The sequence below is a fragment of the Astyanax mexicanus genome, chromosome 14, assembly GCF_023375975.1.
Source record: "Astyanax mexicanus isolate ESR-SI-001 chromosome 14, AstMex3_surface, whole genome shotgun sequence".
In the NCBI taxonomy this organism is placed as follows: domain Eukaryota; kingdom Metazoa; phylum Chordata; class Actinopteri; order Characiformes; family Acestrorhamphidae; genus Astyanax; species Astyanax mexicanus.
In genome coordinates, this window is record NC_064421.1 from 14,796,504 (window position 1) to 14,815,703 (window position 19,200).

General features: G+C 46.1%; 1 protein-coding gene across 12 annotated transcripts in view; it reads left to right on the top strand.

The window, feature by feature from the left end:
• meis2a (Meis homeobox 2a) overlaps positions 1-19,200 on the top strand; it is an 82,536-nt gene that overhangs the window by 60,112 nt on the left and 3,224 nt on the right. For 6 of the 12 annotated variants that reach the window (XM_007257385.4, XM_022673080.2, XM_022673081.2 and 3 more), the window contains 2 exons: positions 15,365-15,423; positions 16,762-16,872. In XM_007257385.4, coding sequence (XP_007257447.3) covers positions 15,365-15,423; positions 16,762-16,872 — 170 coding nt within the window. Of the gene's footprint in view, positions 1-15,364; positions 15,424-16,761; positions 16,873-17,228; positions 17,297-19,200 lie in introns of those variants that run through there. The other 6 variants (XM_015607889.3, XM_049463902.1, XM_049463901.1 and 3 more) reach the window with 3 other exon arrangements.

Consider the following 19,200-nt stretch of genomic DNA (forward strand, 5'->3'; position numbering starts at 1 on the left):
GCGGTATGGAACGTGTATCATGGAGAAGACCCTAATGTCGTCTCTCTCTCCCTCTAACTCTCTCTGAACACTGAAGAAGCTTTGTTACGTCAACAGCTCCGTTAAACACTCTCCCTCCCCTTAAAGACTCAAACGAGACATGCAGAAACAGAACGGCTTTATGATTTTTTTATGATTTTTTTTATGACCCGCTAACTTGGCGTACGCAGCTGTTATGAAATGCAAAATAATAACTAATATTTTCCAAATGTAATGTAAAAATATAAATTGGCTGGGCTGCATGTGTTTTTACACTTTTGATCAGAGCTTGGGATTTTTCTTTTTTTTAAGTGGAGGCATTTGAGTTTAGGCGCACTCACTTTGCCCTCTTTCTCGCTCTCTCTTTCTCTCCCTTTTTTCTTTCTCTCTGTGTCTCTCTCTCTCTCTGTTCCACACATGTACTCATTCAGACATACAGTACAAACTGTCTTCTCACTTCTTTTCTTCCCACTCTATCTATCCTTCTCACAAATTGATGAGATGGTTGACTGAAGTTGCTGGTTATCTGTTTAACTTTGACCCAGATGGAAATGTCAGGCCTTTTTTGGATGCCACCTGGGAGTCCCAGGCAGCAGCCATGTTGTTGCCCTGCTGCTCTTTCTAAATATACAGCGGCAGAAAGGAATGGACGAGCGCAGAAGAGAGGAGTGAAGAGGAGTGGAGAGCAGAGGAGGTCTGCGTAGGGAGCGGCTGCAGCTTTCTGGCAGAGTCGCCATCATCATCCCCTCATTTAGGGGCCGCTAATTGGCAGTTAATTAGCAGAATTGACTCTGTTGTCAGATCCCAAGTGCCTCTCCCTGCACTACCCATTCCCCCTCCCCATTCCATTCCCCTTCCTCTCCAAGTTCATTTGATCCTGCTTTTCCCCCATAGTGGCACAGTGATAATCCTATTTCAGTGTGCAGCTAGTCTCCAGTGTTGGACTAAATACATATCTCACATTTTGGCAGGGATTCTGTCAGGCTCCTCCTGTCAGGCTAAACAAATGCTGTCAAGGTCATTAATGAAACAACATTTTAGTGTGTATCAAATATAACACACTTCTTGTGCTACCACTTCCATACCATCTCTTTTGCTCTCTCTCTCTCTTTCTCTCTTTCTCTTTTTCACACACACACACACACACACACACACACTGAGGGTATATTCACATGGGTGTATATTAGTGCATATGCAGCAAATGCCCGTGCCAGGCAGTGAGCGCTACAGTGAAGTTTAATGGGGCTCAGCCCACCTGTTAAAGCGAGTGGGTGGTAGCCTGGCAGAGGCTAGCCTCTACACTTACTGCGAAAGCTGCCACTCAGCTATGACCACCGGCTTGGCAGTCACTGGCTAATGATGTCAGTGCCTATGTTCTCAGTGTACAGCGCTCTGATAATTTAAAAGAAGAATTCTGATTTAACGTCATAAAAATAGCATGTCCCATGACTTTGCCATGTCCATTAAAAGTTAAGGAATGCAGTATTGACCTGCAGGATATGGAGGGTTGGGCCTCCTGCGTTGAATGTGCATGTGGAAATTATTTCTGCCATAATCGATTGTCTATACGTATGGGCAATTCTAGCCAGATGCCACCAGTCAAAGTAATTACTACCCACTGTACAGCCCTGTCCACTGTGGGTGGTAATTTTAGCATATATGATATTCCCTGTGCACGTGTGACACTGTTGATAGTTAAGTGGCCTTACTGCAAAGCTTGGAACCAGAATATCCCATCCATCTAGCGTCCACTATCACAAGAAAACACCTCTTAACTCACAGGCCCAAATAGGTCCGGACGATTCCAAGCCATCCCCTGAGGTAAAATTTTACGATCGATTAACACATTATTATTCTATTACTTTTGGCATGTTAGAGTATATCTATAAATCTATATCTGATAAGTAGGTGATGGATTCTTGGAAAGATAGAAAGCACAGTACTGGAGTCTGTTCTCTTCCAGTGCTTTTGGCTTTTTTCTATTCCTCAATGGTTAGTTTTTATTGGTGGGTCGTTTAATATCAAAGGTTGTGTGCTTCAATTGAAAGCAAGCAGCGTTTGCGTGGGCGAGCTGCTTTCCTTTATTTCAAGATGGTAATTTTTGTTTGAGGGGGGAAAATGCTGTGAAGACTAAAAGAAAGAATGTGAAAGAATCAAGAGACCAAGTGCAAGAGAGAGAGAGAGAGAGAGAGAAAGAGAGAGGAGGAGAGTACAAGGGGAAATAAGTAGGTTAATTTATTTCATTTGCAGGTACAGAGTTTAAAAAAAGGGAGAAGCGGGGGAGGGGAGGAGAGAGAGGGAGAGAGAGAGAGGGGGGAGAGAGAGAGGAGTAGAAGGATGCAGTTTTCATGAATAAGCAGCTTAATGCGCGTTGGCACCTCGAGTGAGCCTCGCAGAGTCTCCATGCGCCTCAGGCCATCTGTGAGCAGAATAGCAATTTTATTACGTTGTCATTAAACCAATTTCACAGCAGTATTGTTTGTTAATGAGCAGCCGCAAACGAGCGGAGATGTCACGTACTGGAATAGCAGCAAGATTTGTGACCTCCACTCTTTCTCTCCCTCTTTTTTTCTTCCTTTTTCCCTGTTCTTTATTTTTTTTTTATCTCAGCTTGTTCTTGCACACTTGCTCCCTCTTCTCTTTCTCTCTCCCCCTTTTTCTCTCACACACTCTCTCGCGCTTTCTCTCTCTCTCTGGAATTGAGGGAGCCCAGGCCCATAAAAGGGAAAAGTGCTTAAAGATAAAATGTAAAGTCTATACAGTCAAGGCTCTGTTTATGAGCTTCCATTTCACTTTAGTGTTCATTGGATGGAATGGTTTCTCCATGGCTCTCCTCACTGTACAGCTGTAAGTGCTGGAATATTGGCTTTGATATGTGCCACTAATGTCGAACCATTTCTGTTTGCTGGAGACGGGCAAAGAATAGGCGTCACACACACGTTGATGGAAATGGGAAGCGTAACATTTGACACAGCTTCCCAACAAAATCCAGAATAAGAATAAATATATTTTTTTTAAGCTTTTGAACCTGAAAACATTGTTTTGCTTTGGATTTTCTCCTTAAAGTGTATAGGTTATAGGACATTTGTCAATGTTCCTTAAGGTTATGCTGCTACCAGTAGCCCTCATTGGCTATGCAAGTGGGCCCGGGGTGTACTGGGATGTATGGGCTTTGGTCCTGAGCTTCCTGTGTGTGTGCTCTGGCAGTGCTACTGAGGGAGAAAGTCTCACAAAGATCAATTGGCTTTTTCCGAGCCTGACATTATTTATAGACAGCCATATATCTGCTCTTCCTCCCTTAGCCCGAGCATGGGGTAAATACAGCCCACATTAGAGAAATAAAGCCTACAGTGTGGGAAGCCAGCGAAAGAAAAAGAGGGGTGGGGGTACACAGAGAGAGAGTGTATGAAAGGCTGAGAAAAGCGACGAAATAGAGGGGGAGCAAAGTGTTGCACGGGGCATTCTTTCTGCTGACTCCGCAACACAACACTGAGAATGGAGAAAGGGAGTAGGAAAAAAAAAGAGAACATATCAGTGTGGGGGTGGGCCTGCAGAGACAGCCTGACACTGAGATGTGAATTCACAAGGTTATCAGTTCAACTCCTTAGACCCTTAAGGCCTAAATGTGGGCCCACGCTTCAATAAAAACACATCAATATATTACATCAGTTCGGTTGTAGTTTGCAAATAATTTATAGTAGTTATTCAAGATTAACAACTGCATAAACGCCTTCATTCAGGGGGCTAAAGGTGAGGGGTATGGCAGGGTGGAGGTTGATAGTAAAAGGTTTGTGTGTGTGGTGTGTTGTTAGTGAGCTGACCAGGTGTATAGGCCTGGGCCTGAGGGCAGAAGAGAATAAGAGAGACACACAGAGGCCAAGACAGGCAGTTTCTCACATAGCTGATCCAAGAAAAGCTCCTTTAGCCCGCCGCCCAGCATTCTCACCCTGTTCAGACATGCTCTCTGTCTGTCTTTCGCTTTCTCCCCCTCTCCGGCTGCTTATTCTTCCTTCTCTCGTTCACTTGCTCGACCTCATAATCACATCCGCAAACAAGGCCCTAATGTATTTTTTGTACCTGTTTGCCGTTTTCTCTAGAGCCTGAATTTATCGCCCGTGCCCTGTGGTGCGGAGGTGCATGCCAATAACCCCATCATGGAGGACTCCATAAATCAATAGTCTGCTTTTGTTTATGTAAGCACCCGGTGCCAGAGAGCAAGGCTGTTACAGATGAGGTACCATCACAATGAGTGCCAGAACAACGCACAGGGGTCCCCAAGCCCAGTGAAACAATTCACACGCACTGGAACGCTTCCCAATCTGTGTGGATACCAACATGGCAATTTTGCCATTTTGGGACGAGAGGTCGAGAAATAGAACCCGAAGGGGAAAAAAATCAAATCAACACCCTTGCACTTTACTCAATGGAGTTATCAAAGCAGGGGCCGCTGCCATCGAGACCATTCAGTGCTGCTGAGCTTAGAAACACAATAGAGCTCCATCAGGGTAATCACCCCCACAACCACCCCCCCTCCCCAATACTGGCACTCAGCCTTATGAATATTTATCAAGCCATCACAAGGGTGATGTTTCAATTGCTGTTGGATCTGAGCATGTGCACAAAAATAAAAGCAGTAGAGCTGTTCCTACATAAAATAATGAAAAGGGACCATCTTGTTATCCACTCACCTGTCATAAGTTAGAACAGGTAAGATCAGAGGTGATGCCCCTTCTTTCTAAAGGCCATAACTTTGCAGTTACAGGAGAGGGCACAAAAAACTTCTCCTACAGTCTTAACTTTTAATGCAAGTTAATATAAAGAGACGTCTTTAGAACATCCTTGGTGTCTTAAAGTTGGCTGCCAGTAATTTTAATCAGCTGTTCGTTCAGCATACCTAAATATGAGGGTTCCTTCTCACTGTTACGTTTCCTTGCAACATTCTGACTTCTATTCATCTCTTAAATGAGTCCTGAGCTCACAAAGGAGTCCTGTTGAGCAGAAAGATCTCTCAAACTCAATCTCTCTCTCTCTCTCTCTTTCTCTCTCTCTTTCTTGCTAGCCTTGCAGTAACGGGCAGGGTGATGGGATGGGAATCTCACTGGGCACACCGCTGCCCTGCTGCTGTGCTTTTATTAATGCAAGCCTGTGATCAGGACAGTGATGAGAACTCACTCCCACCATGGCCTCAGCAGTCTTCACCTTTTAGATAGCCTCACCGTGATACATCACAACTTCAAACTCGGACCTGACATGCAGTTGTAATTTCCAGTGCACACACATGCACATACTTTCATAGCTTCATAGCTTGATATCGCATGTTTCTGCTCCATGCTAATCTGCTGTGTGAGTCCAAAGCCCCTGTGGTGGTGAGAAAGGAAGAGATGAAAAAAGGATAATGGGAGGTCCTCTAGCTGGAAGCTCTACTACCTAGTTCTGCCACTACATTTGGCTGAGTGGAATGGTAGTGAGGCTTCAGTGTAGCAGATCCAGAAAGTGGCCTACATGGAGAGATGCCATGCGGTCAGTGGCTCAAGCCAGCCACTGTACAGTATAGTGTGGTCCATTTGCAACATAAGCACAACGCTCCTGCCTGTCGTACCTGCTTGAAAGCTGCAGGGCTTGCACTTGCCCAATAGAAGTGTGGGTCACGGTGTCAATCTGCACAGCACGCTGGACTATTTAGAATGGTGATTTGTTGTTTAGCTTGCTTGTTGCCCTCAAAAAGGCCTGGAGGTTGGTGTAACTACTCTGTGTGTGTAACTACTGAGCTGAGTGCCACATCAATTATTCAAGAGAGGTTCCAGAGAAGCAAGATGTTTAACTGCTGGTCCTTTCCTTCTCTCTCTCTCTCTCTCTCTCTCTCTCTCTCTCTTTCTCTGCAGCACTGATACAGTGCCCTTACACACACTGACACATACCCGTATCGCTCACTGACAATATGATATGACGCGATATGGCACCCCAAGGGAGGAAAACCCCCAGCCTCACATCTTTTGTTTTCCTTCATAAGCCATGACTCTTAAAGTGGAGCCCCCATTAAATCAGCATGGCAACCTCTCTGTAGGTTAAGGTGTCTCTTTTTTTTTTTTTAATTGCTGGAACTGCTTTGCATTTCCACTGCCCTAAATTCACCACTCCCTCTGAAGACAGACAGACAGAGAGATAGAATGAGAGAGAGAGAGAGAGAGAGAGAGAGAGTGAAAAACAGAGAGAGAGAGTGAGATAGTTGAGGGAAAACATGGAGAGGGAAATTGGGGGCACCCTTCCACCCGCACTATGTTCTGTCTCCTCGAAACCCTCATGTGCAATTCAGAGGTATTTGTGTTACGTAAGAAGAGCATTTGAAGCCCCTCTCGACAGGCCCCTCTTTCATGGCGGCAGCCCATTATAGTCCCCCAGCAGAGGCGGGGAGATGGAAAGAGAGCAGGAGAGAGAGAGAGAAAGTGAGAGAGAGAGAGAGAGAGAGAGACTGAAAGAGAAAGAGAGACGTTTGATATGAAGCAAAGGAAATAGATTGGCCTTATTTCCTGTCTGACTGTAGTGGCAGAGGCACGGCAGAGGCACTCGTGGAGCCAAGACGATGGAGTCAATTGACACTCAATTTTGTTTGAAATCTCACGCCTCCGTGGTGTCATTATCAGTTTCCCCTGGTAATCCACAAAGCCGACTGTTTGATTCCTGACAATAAGCAGAGTTGCGGAGTCTGTTACTCGATTACTGGGGCTCGGAGCAGGAGAGAGACGCGGAGAGAAGAGAGACCGGGAAGAGAGAGCAGGAGGAATGAAAGCTGAAAGCAGGAGCTGGGGAAGAAAAAAGGCCCACACTTCTGAGAGCGTGGTGGGATGAGAGGTGAGGGTGCAGAGGAACAGAGATTATACCTGCCCTCCCCGCTGCGCCACACACAGGACTCCACACACGCCTCTGTGTGGAGGGGCAGAGCAAAGGAAAAACACAGGGCTGAGCAGGGCAAGCCCCGGGCCTCTCTGTGCTCGGAGAGAATGGAACGACTGACCCTGTCCTGGACCTTCTCATTTGCAGGAGGCGGTGTAATGATAGAGGCTCTCTGGCTCTCCCTGGCTGCGGTCAATAAAAGGCAGATAATTGAGAGCTTTAGCAGCTGAATTGAATGACAGGGCAGGGCAGCAGGCCCCAGGAGCCCGCATCCCTCCCCAAAACAACCTGCACTAGGGTCCCGAATGCCACCTGCCCTTACTATTAACTACTAGCTACCATTACACACTAGCATTGAAGGGTGCCTGTCTTTGTGTATATGTGTGTGTGTAAGTGAGAGAGATAGTGCTGGGCTGTTGACGGTAAAATACTCACTTCAGTAGTGTATCGTATTAAATTGTTTATGTTCTATCATCATTTTTTAACTTCCAAATGATTAGCAAGATTAGCTCCTTTCTACAAATGTCCACAGTAGCATGCAAAAAGCCATCAAATGTCAGTATATACAATGATCATGAAGGAATTCATGTAAGTGTGTTGGTACATGTTCACGGTAATATGTATCATTCCTTAGCTTTGGTGGGATATGGCAAAAGTCATGGGACCCAATGCACGTCTCTGTCTTATGATATTTGGCATGTGAGTGTACAGTACAAGCAATGTAGAAAAAGTAATCATTGCTAGCTTTTAACTACTGCAGTCTATAGACTTTATATAGTTACTTAATTTGCATTGAACTAGAGCCATAGGAGTGAATATGCAAATGAAAAAATAATAAATATTAATGATAGATAAGCAGAGCTCTAGTCTAAATAGCATGTGTGTTTTTGTTGTTTGGCACGTGTTGGTTTACACACTCTTCTATACGCTGGTCCCATATGAAAGAACCTGAAAGATCCTACGGAAGAATTTGAAAGAAGTTATGCCAAAGGTAGGAGAAGTGTTTTTAAAGGAATAAGGCTACCTTACAGCGCTGGCCACCTCTGTCAGCCTCCATATACATAAGGCAGACGCCAAACTTTGTTGACACACACAGGATGTTTGGAAACACACTTCAAAAAGACGAAAAAGAAGGGGAAAAAATACTGCTTTTGCTCTCCGGCATAAACTGTATGGAAAAGAAAGAGAATGGCTTATGTGCACCTATACGCTCTCATCAGGTGTTTTTATAGGGGAGGTGGAGGTAGAGAATGCGGACAGACTCCTAATCCCTCTCCTGGCAGTGATAATCAAAAATAATAGCACTGGTAAAAACATTCCAGAGCAAAGGTGCCTGCCTAAAGAAGAAAGGGGATTAATGAGGGGAAAGATTAGGTGCCGCCTGAGAGAGAGAGGGGAAGAGAGAGAGAGAGTGAGAGAGAGAGACAGAAAGAGAGAGGAGGGGGAAGAGGGGGAGTAAGAGTGAGAGAAAGAGAGCGAGAGAGGTGTATTCTTCTCTCAGAGGAGCAGAAAACTGGTAGTGCTAGTGTAGGTTAGCTGTGCTTGGTTGCTACAATAAGGCCTCGTTCACACAGGTGTGTTGACGCCTGGGGCTGCCTTGGCCTCAGTCCATTCCATTCAGAGACTGATTTGAACAATAACTATCCTATCTTTTAAAGAAGGAAGGGGGGAGCGTCAAAGGAGATGCCTGTGAGCTTTGCTGGGGCCAAGAAAAACCCCGGTGCAGTTGTCAGAGCTTGTTGATGTAGAGAGAGAACGCGGGAGAGGTTTTTCTCGCTTTCGTTCGTTCTCTTCTACTCGCACCCCCATTCCCTCCCGCCTCCCCCCTACAAACACCCACCAACCCACCCCACCACCACCCTCTTCCCCTCTCCAGCAGATTCGGTGGGGTTTGTGCCGCAGGACAGAACGGAGAGAGCAGAATTGGAAGAACAAAGTCCTGCTGTACGAACCAGCAGCTGCTGCTCGCAGGATCAAAGGCGCGACAACCCAGGCTTCCTGGCCTGCGCTGCCACTCGAGGTGTTTGACGGACAGTTAACAGCTGGGCCCGCTTCTGCCATGCAGGGGTCGCCACGGACTGTCCAACAGACCAGGGGGTTGAGGGGGGTGGGAGTTTAGGCGGAAGAGGAGGTGACATCCCTCTATGGGAGATAGGAGGAGGGGGGTTTTCCTGCACTGGGTTGGGTTTTTAGTTTATCGGGAGGAGACTACAGGTGCTGAAGCTCAACGCTGCCTCACCAGTGTCAGCGCAGTGTTTTTAAATGGTTAATCACCATTAAAGGAAGGGCTGCGGGAGAGCATCAACTCCTGGCAGCCACTGGAAGATCATGGATAGACTGGATGGACCAGTCCAAGTCCCAGTGCCAGAAGTCTTTCTTTTCTTTTTTCAGATGCCGCTCTGCATGCACTGCCCTGATGGAGGCCAGTCAATCTGGAATCTATGAAATATCAGCCATCACGGCATGTCTGGCAAGGGAAGAGTAAGAGTCACTGACTGGCTTTCTCTGACTGCAGCTTCCACCACTGCATGATGCTACAGAGAGAGTGAAACACAGTGAGAGAAGAGAGAGAGTGCCGCAGTGCTATTGATTTATTTTAATTAGCAGCTCGTTAAATCGTGTCAGTTTGCAAAACAAATATATAATTCTTTGTCTGATTTTCCACTTGGGTCTTAATGACTCCTGCTGACTGAGAACTGGAGCAGGAAAATAGCTCTGAGAGACAAAGAACGAGCGAAAGAGTGCAAATTCTCTTCATATGTCACACAGAGGAATGCAGCTGGAGTCGGGGGGCTGAGGCCTGTGGAAAAAAGGGGAGGGGGGGCAGTGTGGTAGAAGGAGAGGAATGGCAGGGTGAAGGGGGAACGAGAAGTGGTGAGATCCGCCGAGACGAGAAAAGGTGAAGCGCTTTTCCCTTCTGAGAGGAGCTGCAGAGAACTATGTAAACACCACAGTGGCCTGAACACAGCCTCATCCATACACACATACACACTCACACACATTCGCAGAGACTCAAGCTAACTCTCCCATCTGCACTGAATCAAGCGACAGGGTGAGGTAATGCTCGCCGCTTCATGTCTCCCGACTGTTTTAACTTAAAGAAAAGAGAAAGAAAGAGATCTCAGAGATCTCCCCATGTGTCCTTCATCTCTCTCTCTCTCTTACTTTCTTTTTCTCCTTCTGTCCTCCCTTCCTCTCAGATAGTTTATGATAAATCCACAGATAGGTGTAATCCAGGGACCGTCTTAAACAGCTACTGTGTCTCGCCAAAAAGACCAATCCGCCCTGATACGCAATCTTTATTTACCCCTCAGCAGATTAGGGGCTGCCGGTGGCCTGCAGACGCAAGCGTGACCCTGTTAGTGGGTGATAATTGGGACATGTTTGCTTTTATTAAACCCACGCTTCCCAAGTTTAATCTGTGTACACTTCCCAGGTCAAAGTTGACACCAGAGCTGTTTTTCCCCCTAGAGCCATGTCCGTTTTTTTTCTTCCCATCCAACTAAGAAGTGACTTAAATAGTTTTGTTTGGGATTTTCGGCCCAAAAAACAGGTATGGAAGCAATGAGGTGAAATTGAAAACAGAAGACGGCGATGTTCTCAGAACTATAATCAACAAGCAGCTTGGGTTTAGTCTGAGTTGAGAGTTGCACAAGCAACACTGAAGAATTTAGCTTTTAGCAATTGTGTACCAATTCTTTCCCAGAGCCTTTGGCCCGGTATGATCTTTATGCAGCATGTACTTGTAGCCTATCGCACGTTCGTGTCTCCTTGAGTCTTGGCTGCTGAAGCTTTCTCAGCCAGAACGTTACAGAGCTCCAACCTCAGCTCTTCTCTCCACACAATAAAGCTCGCAGCAGCAGGCAGCCAGTTTCCTCAGAGCAACGTGATCACGCTGGGTCTTCTCGCTCCGTCACTGCAAACTTGTCAAACAAGTGACCCTGGCCCTGATTGGCTGAGCTCCCGAGGCAGCCCCCTGTGATTGGTCAGCCGGCTTCTCTTGGCTGGGCTCCAGGGCAGGGTGGTTTGGCATGTGGCTTTCTCAGGGAAGCAATACTGACAACAGGAGCCAGTAACCAGGTGTGGCCACAGTAAGAATCACTCTGCTCGCTCTCTCTTTCTCTCTGAGTGGAGAAAGTAATATACTCAGGAGTAGTACTGGCTTGATTAATCAAATATGTATTGTGCTATTTATATATTGGGATATTAAGTTTGCTGAAAAATTAATTAATTAAAATGCTTAAGCACCTGTATTATTAGAAGGCATCCAACCCAGCTTTTTTCAGTTCCTTCAACTTAGTTAGAGATTTGAAGAGTTCCTTTAAGTTGATTTCGTTTAATTACTCAATAGTAATATTTATTTAATTGAAGTGTTGTTTGAAAAATCTCAATAAGTTACATAGATTTTTTTGTCTATACAGCAGTGGTTATGTTTCGCATAAACTATTGGCTACACAGCCCCAACAATTTCCTGACTGCTTTGCTTTGTCCATGTCTGTAAACTTTCTAAGATTAATGCAGATTACACACAGTAGACTACATATGTATGAATGACTAACACATGAGCATAAAGGCTTGTGTATGACAAGCGTTTCATGAAAATTAACACTTTTTTATGACAGTAACACTTTTTTGAGGTGCAAGTGCATAAAAAAATTACACAAGCGGTCTTTATGAAATTTGTTGGAATAAATCAAGTTTCTATAAAAGTAATTTGACAGTTACATAGCAATGTACCTGAATCAACTAGGTTGAGGTTTTTGGCTTAAACTAAAAATCAAGTGTCTTGAGGTTGTGTGACACCAGTGCTGTTGTATCAGCACAGCCAATATATCGGCCAACACTAACAAAAAGGCCACCAAATGATTCATCGCCATTTCTAAACTCCCCCGGATAGTATTTCTGCGCTGCTCAGTGTGCTGTGGTGCAGCAGGACAGAGGAGGAACTGCCTGTATTTCTCAGAGAGTAGGAGGAGGGACTGCAGTGCAGTTTCAAGTGAGTCCCCTGACTGCCTCTTTAACACACAGCCCAGCCTGGATGTAGCCAAGCTCCCCTTGGGCTGTTTGAGTTGAGATTTCTGGCTGGGGATCGAGTGTTGATGCAGCTCCACGGTAGAGTGAGGTCAAGTGGACTCCTGCAGTTCTGTCTCCATTATTCATATTTGCAGTGGTTGTGGTCTCTGTGTTGTGCTGCTCTAAATCTCTCGCTCCGACGTGGCTGTGAAAATGATCCACCAACAGGGCGTGACGCGTTCAGACAGAGACTGGCGTGTGACGCTCACGTCGTCTGCTGTGCGGAAGAAACAGAACTGCCCTGTTGCCCCTCCTCAAAAAAGCCACCCTCCTCTCAAAAAAAGACGAGGCAAGCTAGCTAAACAAACTGTAGCCTACTTTTTACTACTAAAACAAAATGTTGTTTTCTTTTCCTTGCCCTTGGTTTCTCACCACATGTACACACACATTTACAACACACACACCAGTTCTGTAGGAATTCTCAGAGCATGTAACATTATTTTTTTTCTTTCTTTTTTTCCTTCTTTTTTTACTCTTCAATTGATTTGTAAAAGCTTGCTGGCCAGCCTACACATTAAACACACTGCTGCCAGCCAGTCTTCTCTCTCCTGCAGTAATGTACACATTCTGTAGAGTATCCAGAGAAATGACCTTTCAGTGACCCCTTCACCTAGTCTTTAATTATTTGTTTGAAGACAGCATGGAGTTCCCATGCTGGGTGGAGGGAATGGGGCGGGGGAACGGGGGTGATAATACCAGTCAGTGTGTTCAGCAGGGGAGTAGGAGTGTGTGTGTGTGTGTCAGGGTATATAATGCTATGCAGGCTCAGGCTATAATAAGCACTCTACCAGATGTAAATAATAAAATATGGTGGTAAGAGTTTGGAAGGACCCTGGCCTTCGCTCGTGGTCCCAGGCTGGTTACACAGTTGGGACTCACACAGGGAGGTGGTGGTTGCGGTCGGGTCCCCAGTGTGGGCTCGAGCGCGAGCCTGTGCAAGTGTGTGTGTGTGTCAGCTGGCCCCAGCTCCGGTGTGCCAGCACGAGCGGGCTGTGTCTGGAGGCTCGGTGCGGGTGTTGTTCTAAGCACACCCCATTAGCAGCTCATGGGAGGAGGGAAAACAGTGTTATCAGGCCCGGCTCTGATAATCTCAATTGGCTTTACTCAAACTGATAAAAGGCGCTTTGGGGGCAGGAGTGGGCCTTGGTCAGCCCCTGCCGTGTTACTGTGGCAACAGTTTGGAGAGGGAAAACAGACGCTGTGGTCTGTGTGTGTCTATGTGTGTGTGTGTGTTGTAATGTTCAAAGATGTGGCCGATGGGGACAGCGTTGACAGGAAGGGGTCAATCCCGGCAGCAGCTGGTAAAGAAACACATGAATAACTTTGGTGTGTATTCGTGTGTGGTATGCTTGTGCAAATGCGCCGTCTTTTGTTCGATGTATGTCTTTGCCAGAAATGCCGTAGAATATAACAATACGTTTTGTTTTAATCAAGAAGAATTCTGCTCAAACCACGCCATTGCCAACATGCTGAAGTGTTAAGTAAGGTGCGATTGGTTCTTTAGATGCTGTATGTAGCGCCATGCTCTGATACGCTCTGAGAGAAAGTGGGCATATTCTTCACCTGTGAGGAACATTCCTAACATTACGTGTTTATGGTCCGGATCTAGGGGCGGGAAGTTGCGCACATGGTTCTGATTTGAACCTTTGAGTGCTCTCTTTTAGACCCTGCGCGAGATGCAGCGTTTGGCAGGCCTTGTTCTTGCTGTCTGCCCAGAAAATCCTGATAGGGGGGATTTTTTCCGTGTTTTCTTGCTCAGCTGGTTTTGATGCCGGAGGCTGAATCTCCACCTTGCCACAAGCGCAGTGGCATTTCTGACAACAAGGAAAAACCTCATAGAAGACCTGACTCATGCCTTTGATTTCAGCTATCTCGGATGGATCATTACGACGGCTGCGGTTTAAAACACGTTACGGTGCCTAATATTAGGCCCTGCATATCTGGGTGCAAGTATTTCAAGTAGTTCTGTGATATACTAAAATTAAAGATCCCTGAGCCTATGTGGGTTTCTAATTGCCTTCCCTCAGTACTGTGCCCTCTGCTAATACCCGCCATTTCTCTCTTTCATGTCCGAGCCTCTCATCCGTCGCACTGGAAGGGAAAAGGAAAGGAAAAGCGAAAGAACTTTCGCTGCACTCGGGCAAATGAGCCAGACCTCTTTTTCCCAACTGTGTGTTTTGTAAATTTAAGCATGTCACTTTGAAAGCCCAGATTACGGGCGTTTAAGTTAATAGGAGAAGGTAAGGGCAGGTATCAGGGGTTCATGAGGGATTAGGAACCCAAATTGATTCCAGTTCTCCCTGCATCTAATGACCAGTCCTGTAGCATTGCCCTTGGTGGATTAGGACGGGTCCCCCTCCCTTCATTCAGGATAGCCCAGCCCCACCATGATTTGAACCCTCCCTCTAATATCAAACACATGTTGGTACCTGTAGCATTAACTCCTCTGTGCAGTTGAAGTAGGTTAGAGGAGGGGAGTCTCTTTGAGAGTCGAATGGCCAGGCCAGCTTGCCTTTGACACGGCCCTGGGCGTCCCATTCTGACTGGAAGAAAGGGTTCCCCTGGCTGGCACTAACCTCCCGATGACCTCTTGGGCTTTACAGTCCAAAGCGGCAGGAGAGAGCAGGGCCAGGGAGGCTTTGTGGAACTGCACTTATTTGCCGCTGCGGTGGTGATAAAACTTCAGACAGCCTAATTGATGGGCTTGCTGACATAACAATACCTTGTGAAAGCACCGAGTGGCAATGCCTGGTCCTCGTTTAAAGACAGCTGGAAGGGGAGCAGAGCCCCCTACAATGCAGCCAGAGAGGGGAGCAGAGCGAGGGGGAGTAAAAGGCTGAAAAGAACCATTTGTGTCCTGCCCCTCACAAACTTTTAACTTATTCTGAATTTCTAATGAGTGATAACCCACCAAGAATAATGTTTATGTGCATGAGGGAGGGAGAGAGGGCAGGAGGGAGGGAGAAAGGGGCTGGGAAGTTTCAGGAGAACTGGGGGGGCGCAGTGTGAAGATGCAGTCCTAAAACTCCCAGAATGTCAGTTGCATAGTGGCCTCACCACAACTACATGTGATGCTTGGGGAATGTCTGTGGAGTAGCCATAGTTACCGAGAGTAATCAGAAGCTTTATTAAGCTAAAGGAATACATCATAAGGACATTAAAAAGGATACATCGTCGGGCTCCCAAGCCGGCTCCCAAGCGATCGCTCTTTTGTTGTTGTTTCTCCATTTTGATTGCTTTTCAAGGAGCTAGCCGCTAATGCGGCCATAAAGTCATGCAAATGGCTTTGCCTTTATTGTGGTCTGTAATGAATATTTGTCTCCTTTAATGGCAAGGTGATTTAAAGTGTCTTTTCGTCTCTTTCTCCTCTTCTCTTTCCCAGGTTCATTAATGCCAGAAGAAGAATAGTACAGCCCATGATTGACCAGTCAAATCGAGCAGGTAAAGCCATTGCCTCTTTCTGTCCCGCCGCTCTCTATTCCAGTCAGGTCTCTGGCAGATAAACATTCACACACTGTCTGCCATTACAGGGCGGGATCCTCCTCCCGTTCCCATCCTCCGCTCTGCTGTGTTCTCTATGGGACATGTTCCAATATGACCAAGCATGTTAGCTGATTGTCTCTAATTAGATGTTTCCCAATCTAGCTTGTTAGAGGTACATTAGCGCACATTCTCTGTGAAATGCTAATTGGCCACAAGAGGACTTTCAGGAATGCTAGGAGCATTTTAACTATCTCTTCTTCATATGCTACTTGTAATCCTTGCTAATTCATTCATTTTCTGAATATGACGCAAAGCATCCAAAGGGTTTTGCGTCTATTGATTTAATTCTGATTTCTGGCTCTGAGAGGGAAGTATGAGCAGATTTACTATTCTTGTAAACGAGCGAAAAAGACTACACATTGTAAATTGATTACACATTGATTTGCCATATCTCGTGAAGGCCCAACTGACAAAAAGCACCTCGCAATGAAATCATAAAAATGCCACTTCGTAATCCACAAAGTCCTGCAAGAATTTATGTGGCCACTGCAGAACCCTCAGTAAAAATGATCAGCAATTAATTAGCCCTACAGGTAGAAAGGTCTGTGGTGATTTTATGGCTGTGGTATTTGGTGGAAGTCCACAAATCGGGATGGAGACTGCATAAATGAAGCGAAGCAGTTATTATAATGAGATGAAGAAGGTGCTGAAACTGCTGCGGCCATGGTGGCTGGGAGAGTGTATGGTGTGAATATTTGAAAGCATGCTTAGAAACTGTCACAATCAGCAAACTTCCCAAAGACAGCATGACTAACAGCTTCCCTTAATCTTCTGGGCTTATAGATTACTGGAGATAATACACTTTAGTCCTGACATACACTGTTTGTTGCTCACTTCAGAGGGTACCTCCTGTACACAGCCAATCCCCCCGATGCATGGCCAATCCTTTTAGCGAGGTACAACAATATTTGCTAAAAGTCAACAACAGCAGAACAGCAGAGTGCACCCAAATCAGTCACTATTTGGGTGAATTCCCCGTCTTATTTCAGTCTTATTTCTATGATCAACAATGATCATGTCAGCTCTGTTGTGCTAATAAACGCTCAAGTATGTGTGTGTGTGTGTGAGTGAGTGTGCGTGCACTAGTGTGGCTCACTGTGTTTGCATGCTGGGTCTTTGACTCATGAATGTAGCACAATGTCTTGCAGTATGTTTGGGCTGGAACTGGGCTATTTGCTGATTGTCTGGTATGTCTTTTCTTCTTCCCCCTTATGTCCACGTTTTGACTACAATCAGGTTTTCTTCTTGATCCTTCAGTGAGCCAGGGAGCAGCGTACAGTCCAGAGGGCCAGCCCATGGGCAGTTTTGTGCTGGATGGCCAGCAGCACATGGGAATCCGGCCAGCTGGTAAGCCTATATCCACCTGACCACCTGATGCCCACTTACTAACCACTGTACTGATTGCTATCGCAAGTTCCGGTTTAGTCCCTTGACCCCTGCGCTCTCCTAGCATGCCGTTACAGCCTCTACATGCTTGCTGCCTGCCTCAGCTCATTCATTATTAATCTCAAGCACAACACAAGGACAAATTTCAGTCAACAGGTGCATCTCGTGGGATGAATACACCAGCTTGCTTTTCTTGTGCCATTTCTATTTGCTTCTTTTCTTACTGTACCTGTCCCCTTGTCCCTTTTTTAGTGTCGGGCTCTATTCTTACTATCTGTGACTCATATCTTTTCGTGGTGTTTCTCTCCTTTTTCCAGGGCCTATGAGTGGAATGGGGATGAATATGGGCATGGATGGGCAATGGCACTACATGTAACCCCCCCCCACCTTGTAAAACAAAACTCAATGAAAAGGGGGAAGTAAGTACAATCAGCTCTCTTTCTCAGCCTTTCATTCTGTGTGCTCTCTTTTTTATTCCACTGTTAAAATCCCTACAAAACAGACCCTAAATAATGTCAAACGTGCTCCACACACAACCCCTATAACCTCCCTGCACATGCATAGTGTGCACATGCATAGTGTGTGCATAGTCACCCTTTATAGGTCTAAATGGAGAAAAGGAAGTATCCCAAAGGGGTCACGCTGTGATACCCACCCTGATGTCCCCAGAGGAGGGGACTTGTGGCGCCAGAAGAAGAAGAAAAAAAAAAAAGGGGGGGGGGGAGAAAAGTCCTGGCCACAAATTTATTTATCACAACAGCGGCATCACTCTCCCCATCTCCGGCAGCCAATGCAAATGTTGGACATTTAGGGAAAAAATAACATCTCCAGGGGCAGGGGCTGACGGGGAGAAATTAAGCAGGCTCCAGTGAAGCGATAAAGAAGGAGAAGTGAAACTGTCCTCGGAGTGACATAAATCTGTCTGGGGAAGGATTGATGCCCAAATTATCTTATATGCAAAGACGGGGCCGCTGCAGTACATTACAGTCCCTGGGCGAGATATACGGGCCGGGGGTGACACGGCCGATCCTTCAGTGGGGGGGAACCCGCGTGTTTTGATTATTTTTTACAGAGGAGGGGGGCGCACAGAGTCTTGACACAAGACACAGAGACAGGAGAGACGCCGAGATGAATTCAAAGGGATGGAGACATTAAGGAATGCCTGCACATAAAAGGCTAGATTTCTCTCTCTTTCCTCCCTCTCTCACGCTCTCTTTCTTTTCCTCTCGGAGGCTAAATGGCCGCCGCCTGATTAAGACGCCCATTACACCTCCTGCCAGCACTGTGGCTCTGACATTTGAGAAATCAAGACATATCGCATCCCAAAGGCGCCAGGGCAGAGGAAATTTTATTTAACACCTAAACTCCTCTGCTCAATGAGGCACAATATAATAACACTTACCTTGATTAAAAGAACCCTTTATATGTAAATAGGCAGCGGATTTTCGCGAGGGTCACCATGGCATTTCTCCTGACAAAGCCCACACCCCCACCCTGACACCAGTGCTAATGGAGTCAAAAACACAGAGAGCAATGTTCCCTAAAACAGCCACATAGAGACAACATTTGCTCAGCTTGGATAATTCTTAATATAGGCTATATAATTTCTAGACTATTTAATTACATAACATATTTTATGCTTCATGACCAATTACATTAATAGCTTAATACAGAGGAATATTACCCTCTCTTGATTTGATTACACAGCCACACAATATGGTATATTTGGTAGTTAATTATCATCAGCCATTGAGCAGACTGCTCTGCTGGAGCAGGCGGAGAGAAAGAGAGTAGGCCGGTCGAGGCGGCATTATTGTCTTCAGATGGTTTTACCACTCCTGTTAATAAAGGGGGCCCGCAGATCTACTTAACAGAATGACTGCAGCTTACAAGACTTGAGATTACCAGCTTACAGTGTCAAAAACATCTGCTGGGCCTTTTAACAGAAGCCGCTCTAGGTTACACGGAGGTGAGTGCACTCCTCCTGACGTCTCTGGGCTGGATTGATTTACTTTTTTATGAGTGTGCTTTTAAAAGGCCGCTTTAACAAACATGTGCATTTGAATTAAATGCTGAAGTCGAAGGCTCTGGAAAGCGAGTATTAGAAAATGGCACGGCTTTCAGGCGGCGAGATCGGCCATTAATCTCACCCTTTGCTGCTCTTTTTTCCCCTGCCGGGCCCTCCTGTGTAATTTCTTAATTGCAGTGTACCAAGGTAGAGGAATGCGGAGAGTGAGCATGCCTGGTGACCTTGGGGCGACCCCCTCTTCCCCCCTCCTTAACTGGTCG